This window comes from Paralichthys olivaceus, chromosome 8, assembly GCF_024713975.1.
Source record: "Paralichthys olivaceus isolate ysfri-2021 chromosome 8, ASM2471397v2, whole genome shotgun sequence".
NCBI classification, from domain to species: domain Eukaryota; kingdom Metazoa; phylum Chordata; class Actinopteri; order Pleuronectiformes; family Paralichthyidae; genus Paralichthys; species Paralichthys olivaceus.
The window spans coordinates 10,275,816-10,296,672 of NC_091100.1; the positions used below are offsets into that span (position 1 = coordinate 10,275,816).

At 40.0% G+C, this 20,857-nt stretch overlaps 1 protein-coding gene across 1 annotated transcript; it reads left to right on the top strand.

Annotated features, from left to right (window-relative positions):
• The first annotated feature begins 803 nt into the window (after window positions 1-803).
• tacr3a (tachykinin receptor 3a) lies at window positions 804-20,459 on the top strand. The gene is made up of 5 exons (XM_020100294.2): window positions 804-1,468; window positions 6,915-7,103; window positions 7,626-7,776; window positions 16,335-16,531; window positions 17,802-20,459. Exons 1-5 carry the CDS (start codon window positions 1,101-1,103, stop codon window positions 18,133-18,135), a joined length of 1,239 nt encoding a protein of 412 aa, XP_019955853.1. The 5' UTR covers window positions 804-1,100; the 3' UTR covers window positions 18,136-20,459.
• Window positions 20,460-20,857: the final 398 nt, after the last annotated feature.

The following is a 20,857-nucleotide window of genomic DNA, read 5'->3' on the forward strand; positions in this document are numbered from 1 at the left end:
AAATGAGACATTCTGGTCTACAGAGGCTTTCCATGATCGACGTCACAAGCATGTCCTGCCCTTATTGCTGTTACCTAGTAACAGAGCTGAAGTTGGACATGATGAGAAAGTTGTAATGGCCCTTGGTTTTTTAACATGTGTATACCTTTACGTTACGTGAAATGTGATACTCAAGCGTTGGACATCTCGTTGCTTGCTGGCCCCGTTACCTCTTTTAAATACAGTTTGTCACGCTGGGATAGGTTGGGCCGGGAAGGATCCACCCGTTGGAGCCTTTGTTAATCAGAGATGAAAGGAAGCATTTGTCAGTCAACCTTTGAAAAGGGAGAGCTGAGCCGCTGAGACGCAATCGATCTGCAGTCTCTGAAGGATGTGACCACTGAATTGACACAGCCTCCCCTAAAAATATATATGAGGTACAAAACTTTATGAAACGTTCCACATTGACATGCAGGCCTATACAAGCCAGGTAATAACTGCATGTACAAAAATGTTGTTTAATTATAAGGATGATAAATTGTACAGCATATTGGAGTCAGCAACATATAGTAATTCTGCATAATTGGAATTGCACAGACACATTTTCTGCAATATTCCAATATCCTGTTTGTGACATGCTGCAGATCATCTGAGGGGTCAGGGAAGAGAAAGGTATATACAAGGTATATGTGCACTAAAAGGATTATATCATACAGAGAGAGAGAGAGAGAGCTTGGCCCATCTGTTATTCATGAAGTTTAAAACAGCAGCTACAACTATCAATCAATCTCTTTCACCATTTGTGCCACTTGTGCGTCACTGAGTGCGCACTGCGCCCTGCCCGCTGCTGCTGCTGCTGGAGGAGAGGCTGTGCGCTCACACACATTCAACAGGCACTGAGGGACACTTAAGGTTTTCACTGTCACTGCGTTTCACTTGTGTTACTTTGGGACGTTTGGAGACGACACTGCTGGAACCTCTGTGGGGAGATGTCTGCTTTTCGAGAGTGGTGATGCTTTGCGCGCTATGGTGCCTGGTACGCAAACCCTATTGCACTACACACAGCTCCGCGCCCCATTAGGTAGATCAGAGTAATACAAGCATTCAGAGGAGAGGAGAGGATGGCGGCTCCACACAACGGATCCAACATCAACATCACCATCACTAACCCGTACGTGCAGCCCCCGTGGCGCGTCGCGCTCTGGTCCATCGCCTACAGCGTGGTGCTGGCGGTGGCGGTGTTCGGGAACCTGATCGTGATTTGGATCATCCTGGCGCACAAACGCATGAGGACGGTGACCAACTACTTTCTGCTCAACTTGGCGTTTTCGGACGCGTCCATGGCCGCGTTCAACACTTTGATAAACTTCATCTACGCGGCGCACGGGGAGTGGTACTTTGGAGAGGCGTACTGCAAATTCCACAACTTCTTCCCCGTCACGTCCGTGTTCGCCAGCATCTACTCCATGACCGCGATATCTGTGGACAGGTGAGATGGAGGCACAGTATTTCATGAATGACTGATGCTCTCTCTCTCTCTCTCTCTCTCTCTCTAATCTCTCTATAAAGTATCATAGTCCACAGTAATTAATCAATCAACCCTTTTAAATTTGTGCAACACATTTCATACAGTGGTATAGACTTAAAGGTCCAGTGTGTAAGATCTAGGTGAAAGGGAACTATTGGCAGAAATGTATAGAAAAATTCTCATGATGTTTTTACTAGTTCGTTTCATTTAAATTGTATGATTTGTAGTTTCCTTTACCCCAGAAAAGGCCCTTTATATTTAAATACTTTATATTTAAATATTTTATATTTACATCGAGGGGGTCCTGCCATGTTTTTTACATCAGTCCAGACTGGACAAACTAAACACCTTTTGAGTTTTTATGACAATTAAAGGCTACCACAGGTTCTTTTTCATGTTTGGAAGGAGAGAGTCAGGTGAGGGGTGTTCAGCTGCAACATGCAATTTCAACACTAAATATCACAAAGTTCTACACACTGTACCTTTAACGTGCTTTGCATTAAAAAAACATTCAACACCAGATAGAAAATACATATGAATGCTCAACACCAATAGAATAAGCCACATCTACAGGACATAAATGCAATATAAAGTGAGAATGATACGATTTAAATATATTTATCATATATTAAGATGTAAAGGATTTGATGTGTGTCTCAATATAAGATAATGAGGTATATATGGAAGTGCATCTCCAGCCAAGGGAGTAGAATATACCCATATGTCCAGTGCACCATCAAATCATCCAATCAGCAATGAAATATCCCGAGCACAGGCTGCACAGAATACATTTAAAGCTACACAGGATGTAAAAATATCCTCTTCACCCAAACGCTTTCATCTCGAGTGTTTCATGCATGATTGTTTGACATCTCGTTTCCCATTATTCCACTTGACTATGCTGCCTTTGACCAGCAGTTGTGGTGAATCTCGTGCTTATAACAAGAAAAACAACTCAGATTCATGTTAAGTCTCATTTGATGACACGATGCTCTCCACGCTGCAATGAGCTGCACAATCTCATTAATTGATATACTCATTTGTGCCCTCATGCTTCAAAACAGAAGAGCTTATGCATTTGGGTCTCAATTGGTTCAATTGAAATTCTTCAATTATATATTCTTCAATTCTTTTTTATATAGTGTATGATCGTGACCCCACATCATTTAATCAGAGTTATGCTCCCTGCTGATTTAAGCAAACATTTATTTCAGTCCCCATGTGGTTGAGTGGATAATTACTTGTTTGTGCTGTGAATTATTATAGGGGGAAGGCGGCTGCATAGCAGGGTGACTGCTCTCTCTCACTCCGTGGGGTCTTAGCCAAACATTTATTTTTATGTTTCACAGCCACTCAATCACAGACTGTGGCCGTTGTTTCCAGTGCAGAGACCGAGCATGTGTGTGTGTGTGCGTTTGTGTGTGTGCTAACACCCAGGAGAAGATCACCCTTCCATGCTGTCATGCTCCCTGACTCTCTTCCTTTCTGTCACATGCACTCATCTTATTCATCTCTTTTTGCTTTCCCAGACTCTTTCTCTCTCTCCTTCTTTCCTTGTTCCCTCCATCCCTCTCTCTGTTCTCTCCCCCTGAAGTTTTCCAGTAAATGTGGCGATGCAGTCATCACTATCAGCCGAGCCATCAGACGTCATAATGTTTGAATAAAGGGATTAGACTGATGAAGGAAGCGGCCACAGGCTCAGTGTAATAAAAACAAAGATCACGTAGAAGCTGTAGACACACAGATACAGTGTGTGTGTGTGTGTGTGTAGCTTGTGTGCAAGTGTCACGGTGTGTAATATTGTGAGAGGTGTTTTCCTCCTCCGGTACTTCTCCTTGACACACAAAGGGAACAGTGTGTTTCCTCAGGCCTGGCTCATTTTGGCTCCTACACAGCAACTTCTATGCGTTTGTGTTTTTGGTTTGCTGTGTCATTTCCATTCTGTCAAGTGTGTGCTGAAAAACAGAACATCACCGTGAACTACGTGATGCAGATCATGCTTTTCGTAACCCCAGTGTGCTGCTGTCTCCGCTCTGATGTCTTGAAATGTCATGGGGCCACAGTTCGCGATCATCTGTGAATGTCCTTCCTGCTAAATCCCTGTGCCATTTTCTTTGGGCACTGCAGCAAAAGATAAACTCAGGTTTCAGAGCATTTGTGTATGTGTGTTTTTGTGTGTGTGAAAGGTAACTAGTGAAGCCTTAAAGCTTTTCATGGTATCGCACCTTGTGACTTTTTCATTTGTCACACTGCCAGGTTTTTTTCTTGCTCTGATGATGAATGTGTAGAATGAAGTCACATCCGTACACCCTGACACTCTCTTTGCTTCAGTCACTGTCTGGAGTCACTAATTAGGGCCACAACCAGTAAAACATCAAATGTGAACATTTCATATGCATTTTTTTTGTTTATATTGACACCGGTGTTGGTCGGTTAAGGACAGAGCAGCCAAAGGCCACAGTCACACATATGTGAATGTGAAGCAATTATCCTGGGTCACAGTTCACCAAAGTGAACCTCCACAGAAAGCCATCCTTCGACATCGACATGACCACAGGAAGCAGATGTTTTATTCGCCTCCTTGCTTGTGCTGATTGAGAGTGAACTGGAGGTGAACGTTCACCTCTGAAACATTAAGGACATACAAGCACAGGATTACTTTTCAAAATATGAGATTTATTTCATCCCCCAAAAAACGGTGGAACGAACATCAGGCAAATTAAATCCAAAACTAGGCCCATTGAAACAGGTCAACCAAACAGAACTCTTCTCAAATATACTGTGAAGAATCCAACGACACTCACGAGGAGACAAAGGGCTACAAGCTGGCTGGTCAAACCATTTGAAAATGATATGTCTCACAAAGAAACACCATCATCCCCCTTGCTGATGCAGCACTTAGTCTGGTCCATTTACCAGGCCTCTGTATTTAACCAGGCTCCGCCCTCAGTCACAGCTTTTGGCCAAACCAGGAAGAAGGACAGATGGAGCAGACACACGGTAACTCAACAACAATGAAAAACAAATTAATACAACTAATAAGGACCAAACGGTGTAAACTTAATGTGTGCGCCTCTTGTAGAATACAATGCAGTGTCAAAAATGTAGCAATCAATGAGAGGCGTTACCAAGTATGTTCATGTTTGTCTTGAACATGATCAGCTTGAGGGAATGTCTTCAAATTTGGTATAATCTTTAATTTGAACTCAATGATGAACTGATTAAACTTTGATGCCTGGAGGTCAAAGGTTATGATCAAGTGAGCTCACTTTCCTGTGAATGTGATATTTCAGGACTGCCAGTAGGAAATTTAATTCAATCTGGCACAATTCACTTTGACTCAGGTCCTTTATATGAATCTGGAAACAAAAAATTGAAAATGTAGAAGGAAACTACACTGGTCGGCAAAGGCCCTAATTTGTGATCTAATTTGCTCTGCTCCTGCGCAAACTGTGTGCTTGCACTCAGATATTTTGTTGGCCCTTAAAATCAAATTAGAGTAATCAATAATTAATTATTCAAGTACATTTCAAGTAAAGCTCATCCACAACAAGAGGGGAGTCATTTCTTTTGTCAACACTAAACCTGGCATTCTATTGGTTGGGGAATTTTGACAGACTTGTCGCAAAAAAATTGTGCAGAGAGAAAAGAGAAAATCTAGGCACAAGAAGGGGCTATTTGAGTGAGTGCAGGGCTTTAGGTGACAGTCACAGAATTATGAAATATGAATGTGACATTGATAAGTCCTTCTGTTACAGCTGAAGACCATGCTTTTGAATAAAGATGGGGGGGGGGCTTTAAGCTTTCCAAAAAGTTTCGAAATCAATCTGTTCAGTAATTTGTATTTAACCTTTCAGACAGAAAGGGATGAAAACATAACCTCTTTGTTGAAGGTAACAAACCCAAACAATCTGCATGGCTAGATGCCTCTATTGTTAAGTGTTGTTAAGTATTTTTGTGACACTGTTAAGCGAGGGTGGCAGAACATTAAACATCTCCCTCTCATCTCAGGACACTTGACATTTAGTTATGTGCATAATATTTGGCTACTTGCCTTGAGTCTTCTCTGCCAGTTGAACACCAGGCAGTGATACATTGTGTGTTTACTTGGTAATGTCACACCACAGTAACACGGTTTCCAAACAGTACGTTGTAGGAGAGCATCCCTGTGCAGCTGAAGTCATGACAGACTCCCAGATGGAACAAAAACATGACACGATTTATTATTCTGTTGCTGTAATGTCTCTATCAACGAGCCCCCTGGATGCTGACGATGCGCATGTGTGTGTGTGTGTTTTACTGGCGTTGCGCTCTGGTTATTGTTCATTGGTTATGTGTCCAGTAGATCAGCCACTGTTGTGCAAAGCTCAAATAACTGTGATTCCACCTATGGACTCCTCTGATTTAAATTTGATAGGCCAGTGCCTCTGACAGGCTGGCACCTATAAGGGCCAGCGTGACTCTCAGAATAAAAGCCAACCAATTAGTGAATAGACGGTCTGATCTTTGTTGTTGTCCCTCAGAGGGTTCCAGTCACTGAGGTGACAGGATAAGGTCCAGTCTTTGTTTTCAGCCATTGAAAGGCATGTAGCGTCCTCACATGGGTTCAGGATCAGAGCCGGTATGATCTACTGTCATCACTGTCTCTTTGAAATGAGTTATCCACCAGATTTATCCAACACCCCAGTGTAATTGGAATTTTACAGACATTGTTGCAGAAAATTAAGAATGACACTGACAATTACAAGTGGCATTGTCTGCATCTGTTATTTATTTGTAGATCAGAAAATTATAATTAGTCACCGAACAGCAGGATTTCTTCAGAGAAATCTGAGATGAGGCAAGAAGATTCTAATGATTATACAGAAATATTTTTTCAATCAGTTGCAGAAGATTTTGCTTTTTAATTTTAATTTATTTTGAAATTCTGTTTATTGGTCCATCCTTTTACTAGTTTTATGCTTTTATCCTGAATTTCGTGCTAATAAAAAACTAGCTCTGCAGTTTTTGCTTAATCCTGCTAACAAACACAACAACCAATAAACAACTAAGCAAAGGGACAGTGGTGAAAACATAACCTCTTAGTGGAGGTAATACAACAATAAAATACAGAAATCAACACACTTTACAAATCCACAGGGGCTTGAACACATTTGTTACTTATTTCTTAGATTACTTAATTATCCCACAATCATGCCCACACACACACACAATGGGTGTGTGCAGTCCATGGACTCGAGCAGGAAACCGTCCATTCTGATGTGCCTCTTTTCAAACCACTAGTCCACCGCTGTTCCTATGTTTTTAAAGAGGACATTGTGTATAGGTCGCTAGAAAAAGTGTGCAATGGTTGCGATGTTCTTGAGTCAGGGGAGTTTTTTTTAACCTCCCGACCTCTGACCTGCAGGTACATGGCCATCATCCACCCTCTGAAGCCTCGTCTCTCAGCCAAAGCCACCACAGGAGTCATCGTCTGCATCTGGAGTCTGGCCGTGGTCCTCGCCTTCCCTCTCTGCTACTTCTCCAGAGTCCGAGCTCTGCCTCGCAGGACGCTCTGCTACGTGGCCTGGCCCCACATGGCTGACGACCCCTTCATGTGAGGATTTTTTAATTAACACAGGAAACCTTTCAGTTTGCTTTGATACCAGCATTCCACTTTCATGAACTACCACAGCTTCTGTTCCAACATCTCTTGTTTAATTGCTCCATGTAGGTTAATTAGAATTTAATTACTGTTTCAGAGATACAATCTACATTTCAGTGCCAACAATGAGTTGGAAAGAAATGTACTTTTTTTATATATTTCCACTTAAAGGAAATCGTGTGTGACTCACAATAACAATTCACACTCTGTACTTTGCTGTTACTCTCATTTATAATAGAGGTGAATATGACTTGTATACAATGGAAAATTCACAGATGATATTTTTTCCCAGTGACCTTGAGTTCATGTTTTTCTAACTCATCCCCATACATTGTGTCGTGTGGTGCAGCATCATCCTCCTCATCCTTGGTAACAATGTGTGCTCAAAACAGAAGATCAAATCTGTGTAAGGAAATATCATAGTGTAAATATTTCCTAAACACTGACTCTCCTCTTCCTCCTTCTTCTTCCCAGGTATCACATCATAGTGACAGTTCTGGTCTACCTGCTGCCTTTAGTGGTGATGGGCATCACTTACACCATCGTGGGGGTGACGCTGTGGGGAGGGGAGATCCCAGGAGACTCGTGTGATAACTATCATGGTCAGCTTCGGGCTAAAAGGAAGGTAAGAGCACTCCAGGTGGAAATAGAAATCCATACCTTTGAGGATGCAGATGTGACTCAGGGCAGTCCAATTACTAACTGTGAACATGTGGGTCTTTGAACGCCAAAGGTCAAACAACAGGGGAATCGTTTTCTACCCGTGAGCAGCTACACGTAATTATCAGCTCACTTAATCTTCCCATGATCCGAGAAATTTTAAGGAAGATGATGCTGATGTGCCACTGATTGACCTTTGAAGTAAAAAAAAGATCTTTGGGTGGATTTAATGTCCTTGATCAAAAGCGTCTGTCAGCATGGAACAATTTCCCAGTTTACCTTTAGGATTTCAGCCTCTGTCTCTGTTAATGGTAATTTGTTTGTCGAACGTGAGACGCGCTGCACCAAGAACATTTCAGCAGAGGAAACCTTGATTCCACTCAACCTTTGAGGTTGTCACTTGTCTTCAGTCAGCTGCTTGTCCATGCGTCCCGACAGGCTGGAGCTCTGAAAACCAACCGTGTCTTGAGGCGTTGTTTGTCGAAACATCTGAACCCACGGCCTTTATGTCTCAGGAGTCTGGAACTTATTCAAGACAATGTGTTCTGGCACTGTGATGAATGGATAAATGAGAGAAACACACTTTTTGTAGCAGATTGAAAATACAAAAAAAAGACAATAATGATAAATAAATCATGGCAAATAATTCAGCATCACTGGCAAATAAAAATCTAATCCAGGTTCAGGTAATCAAAACAGATGTTTTATTTGATGTGGGATCTCTATAGCTGCTTTCAGACATTCACTGGACTCTGCAGTTCCTCCATATTTTCTCCAGAGGAGGTGCATGTGTGAACGCAAATGTCCGAGTGAGATACTTCACAGTTTTTGTGGACTTTCTCTGCCTGGCCTCCTAGTTTTAAGTCTGTAGAAAGTCCGGAGAAGTCAATGTGTGAACACAGCGGAGGGATCCCCCCGCTGGATTCACCGTGAGCGAGTGCTTCTAACATGTGGTGATGAGAGCTGACGATGGTGTTGGGGTGATGTAAACATGATAATGTGATCCCCTCAGCGGAGTTAATGTGTCACTTCCTTCCTCTGACTGCTGCACCCGGCTGCTGCACCTCTCACCTGAATAACGCTGAGGATTTGCTGCTGTTGTGAATGCGTCTGTGCAGAGAACCTCCCGCTGTGTTGTGCATGTGTGAAAGGCAAAGTCAGGGGAAACTCTGAAAACAGCTGTACTGTACTGTATATTTTTGGAAATATTATTGACTGTCTTATGTTAGAAACATCAGCAGCTCCATACTGTTTGTCTTTCATACTCCTACAACCCTATTAGATGATACTTTCACTGACTCTTTCCATCGTTATCCAAATGTGTTAATTCAAAATAATAATTGACTGTTAATTATCTATTAATCACTAATACTTGACATTTTCAACATATTTTAGTACTGTAACTTCTTTCATTGCACAGTTATACACTGTTATGTTAAGGTGTTACAGCCTTTGGTAGCTGGTTATTTATGGCACTGTCTTCATCTAAAAAAACAACCGCATAAGATACTAGCATACTATTGCAACCCATATTTACATTCTATTTCAATCAAAGGACTCTTATAGATATAGATATATATATATAAGGTTGGAATCGTGCACATAGCTTTGGAGGCATGCACAAGAAATCTTCTCTTAGATTAATTTATCTTTTATTGCAACCTCAAGCAGCCATTGTAATTTTTTAGGGAACAAGATGAAATATTTTTGATTTTATTTTAATTATACCTCCACCAATGAAGTTATCACCCCTGTCCATTTGTTTGTTGGTTGGTTGATAATATATATTTTTTTCATGCATTTTCATCCATGAATAATTCATGCATCAGAATGAAAAAAAACCATACGGAGGGGACTGATATCTACGAGAGTGGTTTAGTTTATTGAACCGAATTACATTTTCTAGTTTTTTAAATGAGCTGCACATCTACTCAGTCATACCACCTCTTGCATCCCCAGAAGCGACTGCTCTCGTACATCTCCCCCTGTTTGGTAAACTATGTGATGAATGAACTTAGCAATAAACACCAGACTGATACAACATACTGTTTATAAACCCCATAAACCATTCAAAAGCCACAACATCACCATAATAAGAAAAAATAACCAAATGTCAAATGCTTAATGAAGTCAATACCAAAGAAACAATTGAAAGAACACTTGTCTGATTTAAACAAGTGAGAAAGTGAAGCATTTTTCAATAAACAGATTGTATCCGGAGTCTCTGTATACAACCAGTGAGGGGTCAAAAACTACAAGGAAGTTTTCTACATCACTAAAAATCATAAAAATATGAGCAGTCAGACACAAGCAAAGACCTCAGACAGAACTCTGCTTTGACATCATGTCCATTTCACTACATATCTTCTTTGGAAAAAATACTAATCTCATCATGTAACTTTGTGAGTGCTCCACAATTGCAGAATGCTCCAGAGTAGCCTGAACGCAGGGTCCACGTTTCTTTCTCTTGTCTCTGCTTGCGCTCACCCTGTCCTGAGCATCAGTATCAGCTTCACATGCCTCGGGTCATTATTTCTGAGTCTTCCAGCCGGAAAATGAATCTTTGGGGAGGTGGGATCCACAGATCAATAGGTGAATATGTGTGTGTTTGTGTGCTGCTCTTTGTGCACAGGAGAACCCAGGTTGTTGTGCTTTTTGTTTTCAGTGTTATATTCTATATTTTAGTGCCTATATATAAAAAGTAGTTTACATTTTGTGTATATGTGTGTTTGAGTGTGTTGTGTTCTGGTTGCATCATGCAGTGTCTTTGTCCTGGGGATGAATGTCATGCAGGTGGAGAGTTGAGTGCTCGCATGCTCTGGTCAGAACAGGTTACAGAAAAGAGCACAGCCCAGGGCAACACTACCAAGCATCATGGGAGTAGCTGGTTCAAAACCTAATGTTTTAACTGTATCCCAGAAATACTGGGATACAAAATACTAAATAAATACAAAAGTTAAAATCAGTGGGGGGAGGTAGTAGGAAATCAACTTGACAGCCTCCACAGGAGTCAAAAGAACTGTGACAGACATATCACAGAATATATTTCTATTAGTTTTTTTTCTCAATTTATGAAATAAATAATTTGTGTCTCTTATTTGTTTTCAGTTCACTGCACAAAAACTCAGCTGCCAAAACAAAACAGTGGAGGATAAACTGCAGTGATTTTTTGCAGGTCAGATGGAACCGATCTGCTTCTATTTTAATCAATACAGCTGTTTACCAAGGCTGCGTAACGACGCACATTATACAGACGTATGTCCCCATTGATACGACCTTTGTTTGTGCTCCAAGTCTATTTCCCTACATGCTGATGTGAGTAACAGTATTTCTCTTTGAGTGCTTCTAAAGACTGAACTACAACTCAGTACTGCACCTGAACTCAGACAGAGTACTGGTGCTCTGTGAACATGCTCCTCACATGTGAGTTTTCTTGTTTTGACATAAAAATCATCAGATATCAACAGATATTCTGCACCTTAGGATGTCTCATTGTGGCGTGTTAACATGCTATTATATATCTTAGCTTGCCTTCACTGGCTGTGTCAGTTTTGTTCTTGTTTATAAATCATCACTGTTAACCTATTACAATCAGCCACGGTTTGACCAAACTGTCCTCTTGTTTCAACAATATCAATATTGATCAATTCAATAATATAAATAATTACATTTTTAGGTGACGACATGTTCTTAGGTTAGAGTTTAGGTTTGGGTTAGCGTTAGGCAAGTCGTAACTACGATTACGGTTAGAATAGGTCTCCAGTAAGTTAATCGTGTGTGCGTGCGTGCGTGTGTGTGTGCGTGCGTGTGCGTGTGTGGATTGGGATGGATTATCTCTGCAAAATCAAATTTTTACAGAAATTAGGTGTTGAGCCTGTGTGTGTGTGTGTGTCCTGCCAACCTCCAGCAATAATGTCTCTGCTCTAATCCCAACTGGACAGATGTCAATAGAGGTGTCTGCGAGACAAGCTTAGATTTGCACAGGCAGGAGCTCGGCCTTCTGCCATAATGGAAATCACAACTGAAACGGTTTTAAGGGTCAGTCAAAGTGCCACTCTATGATAGAATAGAAATTGATTTCCTTTGAGAGTAAATGGTGTCCTTATAGTGTGACCACAGTCGCGTTACCTCCACTGCTCTTCTGTGCAAAGCAAAACATTTTCAATCCCTGACGAAGGTTGGATCTTCCTTTCTTTCTTAAAACGGCACATAACCACTGACTCAAAGGAGCAAAGAATCGCTGTATATATCCACACCAATGACAATTAGGGCCCCCCAGGTCTCTTTTGCCAAGGGCCCCCAAATTATCTTGAAACCCCTGTCTCTACCAAAAGATCCCAGCTTGCAGAAGAGTGCTTATTAGTTTTTTGTATGGTAAAGTTTAGGCACTCTCTGCACTTTGTTTTGGTTCTGTTTTTTTTTTTTTTGTCTTTATTATGTCAAATGATGAATTGTTGATAGAACTCATCGGGGCTCGGAGCTAACTAATGAGAAGTCATTTATGGGATTAATGGAGGAACATAAATCTAGTGCCGGGGCACCCCCAAGACTGTTCTGGTTTTAAAATCAAACTCAATATCCATTTTGTATACGACAAAAAGCTCATTAGCATGTGAGTTTCATTACGGTTCTTTCAAAAGCCAATAAGCGTTGAGCTAATAGGTTTTCCTCATCCACTTCCATTTGTTTCCCACTGCTCACTTTGATTTATATGTAAAACACAGTGTTGATTGACTTTTTTCTGCCAGATACAGTGAGTTAGTACAAAGTGTTTTCTGCGGCTTGTTTGTGTTTCAGAGATGTTCTATCACAGCCTTCGCTCATCCGCTTGCCTGCTGCCATCCTGTTATATTTTGAAATAACTACCTTAGGCTTAAAAAACCATCTTGTTAAAATAAATGGAATTTACTCAGACTAACTCATTCATGTTCGGCATGTGGTAGATTCTCAACACGGAGCAGCTGTCGGGATTTAGAGACTCATTCTTTGCATTCAAGGATTCAAAATCCTTGCTCTAAAAAGAAGTAAAACCTTACTAGTCTTTTGAAAAAAAAGAAAAAAACAGACAGAAAAGTTCTCTGCATTTTATCACGCAGAGTTAAAGCTGAACAGAATCCTCTCCTGCTGGGGAGTTAAATGACTTTGACTGATGACTCGTGGTTTGGTTCAAATTCTTTGAATGTTCTGTTTTGTCTCCAAATAATGTTAGCTGGAGTGATTTAAAGGAGTTGTTTTGAATGTAAAGGAATTGGCTTTTTTTCTGTCCTGCTTTGACGGGGGACAGCGTCTCATTGCTATGTGTAAATAACACCCGAACAGCGTCTCAAATGCTCAGTAATCAATATATATATTCACATATCTTGTTTATTTCCTTGGTCAGCTAATATGGACAAGTGTTGTAGAATATATCCAGCATAATAAAAATGTTTGGTGTCTAGATGTAGACCCACTCATACAGCAGGGAGTGGGGAGCTATAATATAAATAACACATGAGAGTGATGTTCATTGTCTCATCGAACTCTTAAGGTGAGAAGTATATTTTTGTTTCCTACTCCTTTTCACTATTTTCTTAAGTTAAGTGTCGTTTAGTGGTTGGTTAGCCCCATACATAGTTCTTCTTCCTCTTTTCCTCAATTTACCAAATATCCCTCAGAATAAATTACCAAGAAACCCAGTTCTGCAGCTTTCTCAATGATTCTTACATTTACCAATGTCGTTTTTGTAATTTATTCTCATTAATCAGGAAAAAAAATCCACGCACACTCGAGAGCACGATGAGCACTGACGTGTTTGTGCAAATGAATTGGGTGTTGCCTTTTTTTTCACTTCTGCAGACAGAAGACGACATTATAGGTTTTTTAATCATTAATAATAATTCTTAATTATTGTGTTATTTTTAACAAAGCATCATATTTGTAAATCAATACACACTGCAATGGTACTCTAAGACACACATACATGAATACATGATTATGATTATTTATATAATCATCACTTAAGATTTAGTTTAGTGATGATTAATTAATTAATGTCCCACTGGCTCTCACAGGTTTGTATTATTTATGCAGTTTTATCTCTTGAAAACAATGAAAATGTTCATGTTTTGTTCCATCTGAAAACATTCCCGAGCTTGTATGGTCAGACCATTATGAGATCAGTGATCAGTGCATTTTAAAACCCAGTTTCATTTAAACAGATAAAGGGAATTAGGCTTCACACAACATTTGTGGCCTGATACTCTCCTCATTAGACAACATTCCCACAGCCTCACATTCCACATCATAAAACGTCTCATTAGCTCCATTAATAATCTCTGTTTACTTGCATATTGTCATTCATGTGAGTTTTTTATACTAGATGCATGACATTTTCTTTATTCATTAAAAATGTGTGTTCTGACATTCTTCTTATCCTCTAAGATGAAAAAAATGGCTGGAGTTTTTTTTACATTTCAATATCACTTCAGATTTCATCATAGTCGTAGAGATGGTAAAATCATGTTTATATAAAACTCTAATGAGCTCATCTACGAGGAAGAGACTGTGGATTAGATGTTTTCATCACACCCTAAACCTTTACGCTTATGTATTTGATTTTATAGTAAAATACTTGAGGAATGCTACATGTATTTTTTCCTGCCGATGAATAATTTATCATATTTAAGGTGCTGCTAGCTTGGTTTGAAGATCTCAAAGAAATACAATACATGCCTACTTTTTTTTTTCCTCTACTGGACTGTTTAAAACACATGGAATTAGTTCACTACTTTTATAATGGGATGTAAAGTACATACATGTCAAAACAATAGGTTTCCTGTGCGGACTGTGGTAAAGCCGACACGTACTTCGAATGTTTGAGAATCCAGCCTCATACAAAATATCGTGTATATATCTTAAATTAAATGGATTGTATTGAGTTCTCTGGTAGATCAAATGTGAACAGTTAAAACAAGACACAAGAGCTAATGTGGTTTCTACCCTCAGGTTATTTAGTTTAGTGAAGAACTTGATTCCTCCAAATGATGGACAACGTATGAAAAAGTGAATAAACAAGAAACATGACTTTAGCTTCAGTCTGTCCCGTGAATTATCCAACACCAATTACCTGTGTGGTCTGTTTCCCAGAGCTCCACTGTCCAAAACATGTCTGAAATCATTTACATGTTGAAGTAGATGACATTTCATTATCATGACAACATGCACCATTATGCTACATAAACACCTGCTAGAACATCTGTGTGTTTAAACAGTCTGCAATGTAGTTTTCTAAAACTATAGTGATCAAATATTTTATTGTATTCTTTTTTTTTTAAATGAAAGTATTTAATTTTTACCCAGGCAAGTTAGAAAGGTATTGACAGTTGGAATAACATATTGTCAGTTTTGTTGAATAGCTGGAATAGAAGATATAAGCTATTCTCGTGATAAAAATATAACAAAATCTGTTGATTACCACTTGACATTACAATTGTTTGCATGCAGGGATTTGGACGGGTACTTTTGAATCCCAGTCCACAGACTTGCAGATTTAAAAATCAGGTTTCACTGTTACAGAGCCAGAGTCTGATTTGACTGACATATCATTCTGAATAAGTGCATCAGACCCTTCACATTCCTTTTTGAGCATTCTCCTCCTGAATGCTGTAATAGTCTGTTGGAGCTGTAAAAGTGTACGTCACCTGCGACAGAAACATTTACACTGCACTCACACCAATTTTTAGCGTTTACGGCATTCACTTACTCAATTGAGCCACTTTCAAACCCCCATCATGTCTTTAGAGAAACAGCCTTCCTGCGTAATCTAACAGAGAAAATACTGGCTGAGAGCTTCAGCACTGTTTAGCAGCCACCTAGCAAAGTATACAGCGTGGTACATGTAATGTGGTAAACGTCAGGATTTCTGTTTATATTTCAGCAAGGACGCATTGATGTCTGTTTTGTCTCTGGGAGAATAACCCTCCAGTCTCTGAGGAGTCACACAGTTTAATAGATGGTGTTCCCAGCTACCACCCAGAGAGAAGCCACAGCGGTTTATTCAGTTCACGTCCGATTAAAAAAACGGACTGTTTCACTGAAAGATTGATCAGTTGTACAAAAACTGCAAAATAAATCCTAATAAAAGCAGTGTTCATGGTTGATTTTAGTAATATTGTTTCTGTTGTTCTTCAATGTGTTTTATATGGTAAAGTTTTCATATGTCATCCGGGCCAAACCTAGAAGTAGAACTTAACAATTTACGTTCTGGAGACTTCCTATTGTCTCCATAAGGAAGAAAAGTCAAAAGAACATGAGTAAAACTGGAACACACACACATATTCATCCAGATACAGGTGCAACTAAAATACTGTAATTCAGGAAATCACTGACATTACATGCACCACATTCCCTGAGACAGTGACAGAGGGTAGTCAGTGATTTGGTTTTCCCATAAAGGTTTTACCAGCTTACACACTGACATCCCTCACTCCGTTTCCATGGACACCGCTCGTCTCCTAACTCGTTCTCTCTCTCACTGTCTTGCAGGTGGTGAAGATGATGATCATTGTGGTGGTGACCTTTGCCCTCTGCTGGTTGCCCTATCATGTCTACTTCATCGTGACGGGTCTCAACAAGCGTCTGAGCAAGTGGAAGAACATCCAGCAGGTTTACCTGTCGGTGCTGTGGCTGGCGATGAGCTCCACCATGTACAACCCCATCATCTACTGCTGCCTCAACAGCAGGTGGGTCCCGACCGGGTTGAGTTGACAAACTTATAAAAGCAAAGGGTTACAGACAGTAGGACAGCTCCACTTCAACACTGTTACTGACTGAAAAATCAAAAGTTGAATTACTTCTATTATCAAATAAGTTTTAACATAAGACTTATTTGTATTTTTTTGTATTTTGAACAAGTAGAAAACAATAAAAAATAGCCTGAATGTTTCTTGAAACAGACGTGGCTACAATAGCATGTCTGTAATTAGCAAATAGGATCCTGACAATCCTTCAACTGGGAACAATAAAAGCCCACGTTTGAGCAAACAACAAGATGCCACAGCTGATGAGAGACGAGAGTCGGCTATCTGTATGTGCTTTTATTTTTGCCAATATGCATCAATATGAAAAAATAATATACAGAATAAACACAGAAAAGATGTCAATTTATTCTATGCAAGAAAATTATGTTTTTACTTTCTTAATTCAGGTCATGTGTTTTTATTCAGCGTTATTTAGAATAAAGGTTTAAACTGTAAAATATCAAGCCTCAATTACATTTCTTTGTCATAAGGGTTTGATGATGACATCTTTGGAATCATTGCATTTGAAAATATATTCTACCCCCTAATATCCGTATCCGCCTTTAGCCCCATCCATATCGTTAAGGCTGTAGTTTCTATTTTTGTTCAGAGCTCATCATTATCTTCTAATAGTAAAGAGAAACCCTCCATGGTGCTTTTAAGTCAAGCATGAACAAAAATCAGAATAAATGAGATGGCAAAGGAAAACCAATCAGGTTTTGTAGGTAAATAATGTTTCATTATGTTGTTTTGTTGCAGTCACTCCATGTGTCCCTCTGATTTTCACTCATGTACTAAATAAATACTTTATTTGTGTCCTCCATTCTCTTTTGATCCATTAGACCAAATGTGTTGTCTTTTAAATGGTGAAATGCTTTTGAAAAATGTAGAGAAGTTGTATTTAAGAATGCTTTTGGATATGCAGTATAACTGAATGGCTGTGACCTTACTTCTCTCAATCATGTGGGATGTTTAATGGAAAATAACTTCAATACAGTTAACCTCCAGTTAACTGTGGAGTACTCTCACTGTAAATACTGCACCCCCACACCCATTGACCTCTTTTCATCAGTGCAAACCATTCAGATGTACATTGTAACAGTGTTTTCCCAGCTTAAGCTCATCTGATTGCAATCTCTTATAGGGCACAGTACAGTATTCGGTGTATTATGCCTCTAAGAAAAGAAACCTTGCAACATTTGCCTCCCTCCAGGTTTCGAGCGGGCTTCAAGCGAGCGTTTCGTTGGTGCCCCTTCATCAAGGTGTCCAGCTACGATGAGCTGGAACTGCGCTCGACCCGGCTGCACCCGACACGCCAGAGCAGCATGTACACGCTGTCGCGAATGGATACCACCATGGTGGTTGTTTACGACCCCGCTGAAGGTGACGCCGGCCCCGGTGGTGGCTCTGGGCGGAAGCACTCTCTGTCCACGAGGAAGAGGAGCTACATCACGTCTCGCCACACAGAGATCATCGGAGGGAACAGCGACAGTGGGAAAACACAAAATGGAGGTCCTCCAGGCGCCCAACCCGAGGAGTTCTCTTGAGGAGCTTGTCCATAGACGTGACATTGCACACACACACACACACACACACACACACACACACACGTGCATTTACAAAATATACATATGTACAATCATACATTGTACATACAAACAGTGCATGTGGTTATTGCTTAGCATTTTATCAAGGTTGACGTGATTATTTTAACATGCAGCAAATTAGTATATGGATATGAAGATTATTGATTCATGGTTTATACAATATACACTCATGCATGGATTACAGAACAGGCCCAGGGGTCTCAGGGCTTGTGGTTCTTAAAGCCTCTGTTTTAAGTGACTTTGACTAAGCTGTTTTCAGACACTCCAGAAAATGTTCAGCAATTGGGCCCAGACTTCTCTGGCTATTCCCTTTTACATAAGAAGAAAGCATAAAGGAGTCAGGACATGACGTATATATTCTGCTGTGGAAATCCCCCCGTTTTTGGTTTGCAGCACACAAACAGCAAATCTTGCACTCATGTCTTTGCAAGTTGATATCTTCGTCATTTCCTACGTGTACGGCTCCTCTTTCTCTGCCTGAGATATTTGTGTTATTATTATTATTTTGTTTTGGTGATGTTTTTCTTGCATCCATTGTATGTTACAAATGTCATCAACACGCCTGCGCACTCGCTTGCTGGAAATGTTCAAGGCAATTTCCTGTTGTATTCTCACATGGGTACACTCTCTGGAGTTGTTACTTGGGGGCCGGGGAGAAACTCTGGAAAATGTCATTAGAAACTGATTCAAACAATTGCGTTGTCACATGCAGCCCCTTTGGACAATTCCAGGAGGAAATCCGGTGTTTGATGCATGTCTGAAAGCAGCTCTACTTTCATTATCTTTTCATTTTCACCCATCATCCTTTAATATTAAAAATCTCCTTATATGTGCGTAACCCATTATCTATTTTACCCTGTTTAATCACCTTTCCCCGACATTGTACAGTTGTACAGTATGTTGAATATAGTCAAATTAACTTGAAATAAGTAAAGCCATTTAAATACGTATGGAAAATCAGAATTGCTCCACTTTATGTAAATATACTATAATATAGTCTATAGTAATATAATATTTTGTATGAATGATATCTGCAGAGAGGTGAGCAGGTCAACAAACCAGAGACGAAGACACAATGAATGCTAGTGACTGGGATTAGTGTGTGTGCGGGGGTGGTGGTGTTCTGAGGTGGGATTAGGGCTCGCTCCATGTCTGTGCCCACAGGTCGTCTCATTATCTGTCCACACTCAGGAGCAGCCTTAACAACACACTCGACTTTGAACAGGGTATTTCAGGTGCTTTCCCTTTAAGCTACATATTCAAGTATTCCTCTTATCCCATCAGGGCTTTTTCTGTCTTAATAAATTCATCATTTAGCTTTGATTGCAATTAGTATTTTAATGTAGTCAGCGCACTTCAATCACAAGATTTCGTCGATAGATGATGACATTAATTTGTTCTGCTTTGACTCTATACATGCTGGAATGTAAAAGGGCATAATCTGAAACGACATGTACGTCACAGCGATTGTAATTATGTAAGTGCACAATTGTTTTCATTTCCACCTGTAAGTACTCACTCATTATTTCATTCAGAGGATGCACTCTGCGTCTGGTTCACCCTGAGAAGTTTTGCACCATACACCATGTTGCTGTCTGAGTTTCTCTGAATGTATTGAAATAGGGTTTGGCTTTTGGTTACGTAACTGTAGGAAAGAACGTTTTTCCTGAAAAACTGGTGACGAGCCAGAGGCGAAATCCAATGTACATTTGTAGCATGAAGGAACCGGTTGCTGGAGAATTAGATGATTGAAAAGCAAATTAACCAACTAGTGGAGCAGTGTCCATCAATTTTGACATTTCATCTAAGTGAAGGATAAAAAATAAAGGTACCTGTGCAGTGAAATGTTCTTAATGTTTGTTCTAGTGTTTTGTAATGTACTTTTAAATACAATACATGAGTACACGAGTAGGACATTGTTGGCTACTGTTGTTGGCTTTAGTTTTCATAGTGCTGTTAATCCTGGGTTGTATCAGCTCCTTGTGTGACTGCACATCCTGGGTCTTATTTTGCACCCAGTGCAAAACTGAGCCAAGCATAATGAAAGTGACCTTGCTAGTTTCAGACTGACACAGTGGAATAGTCACATCCATGTTGTTTCGATAGAGAATCACCTCTGAGCGTCCATGAGCACGTGCTCATTAGTTAGGTGTTGGTGACCAACCAAACTTTAGTCGGACGTCAGTGGCACAGTATTGCAAGGGCATTTATTTAATTTTCCACATATTAAAGATTTAAATATGTGCATACACGTGTGTACAAAATTAAACTTCTTGCAGAGAAGTGTTTTTTCTTACCATCAGGTTATTGCATAATAGCTGTCCACCAATGTGCAAGCAAACCTGGGAGCGATGGCACTCTGAGTGATTTATTCAAGTTTTCAAAAAACACACCTATGATTAAATAAAAGACAAAATAGAACTTTTTGGAGCCACATGCCTGGTACAGTCTGGACATGACTGACATACAATGGGCTTTAGACTATTTGGATCCATTGTTGAAATTGAGGCCTATGTGCCGAAAAAAGACCCAAGCAATAATGCAGCCTGTGTCCAGCTGGGTTTACAATACAACCGTGGAAAAAATGTGACAGGAAGGATTTTATAGATTGTAGCTAAAATCTGACGCAGCAACACAGACATGACCAATAACAAGGGTGAAA

What these genes read in the sequence shown, in the direction of transcription:
- tacr3a (XM_020100294.2), top strand. Translation starts at nt 1,101, where the DNA reads ATGGCGGCTCCACACAACGGATCCAACATCAACATCACCATCACTAAC. An exon ending in ACCGCGATATCTGTGGACAG is followed by an intron (nt 1,469 to 6,914) that starts GTGAGATGGAGG and finishes TCTGACCTGCAG; the next exon opens with GTACATGGCCATCATCCACC. An exon ending in TACTGCTGCCTCAACAGCAG is followed by an intron (nt 16,532 to 17,801) that starts GTGGGTCCCGAC and finishes GCCTCCCTCCAG; the next exon opens with GTTTCGAGCGGGCTTCAAGC.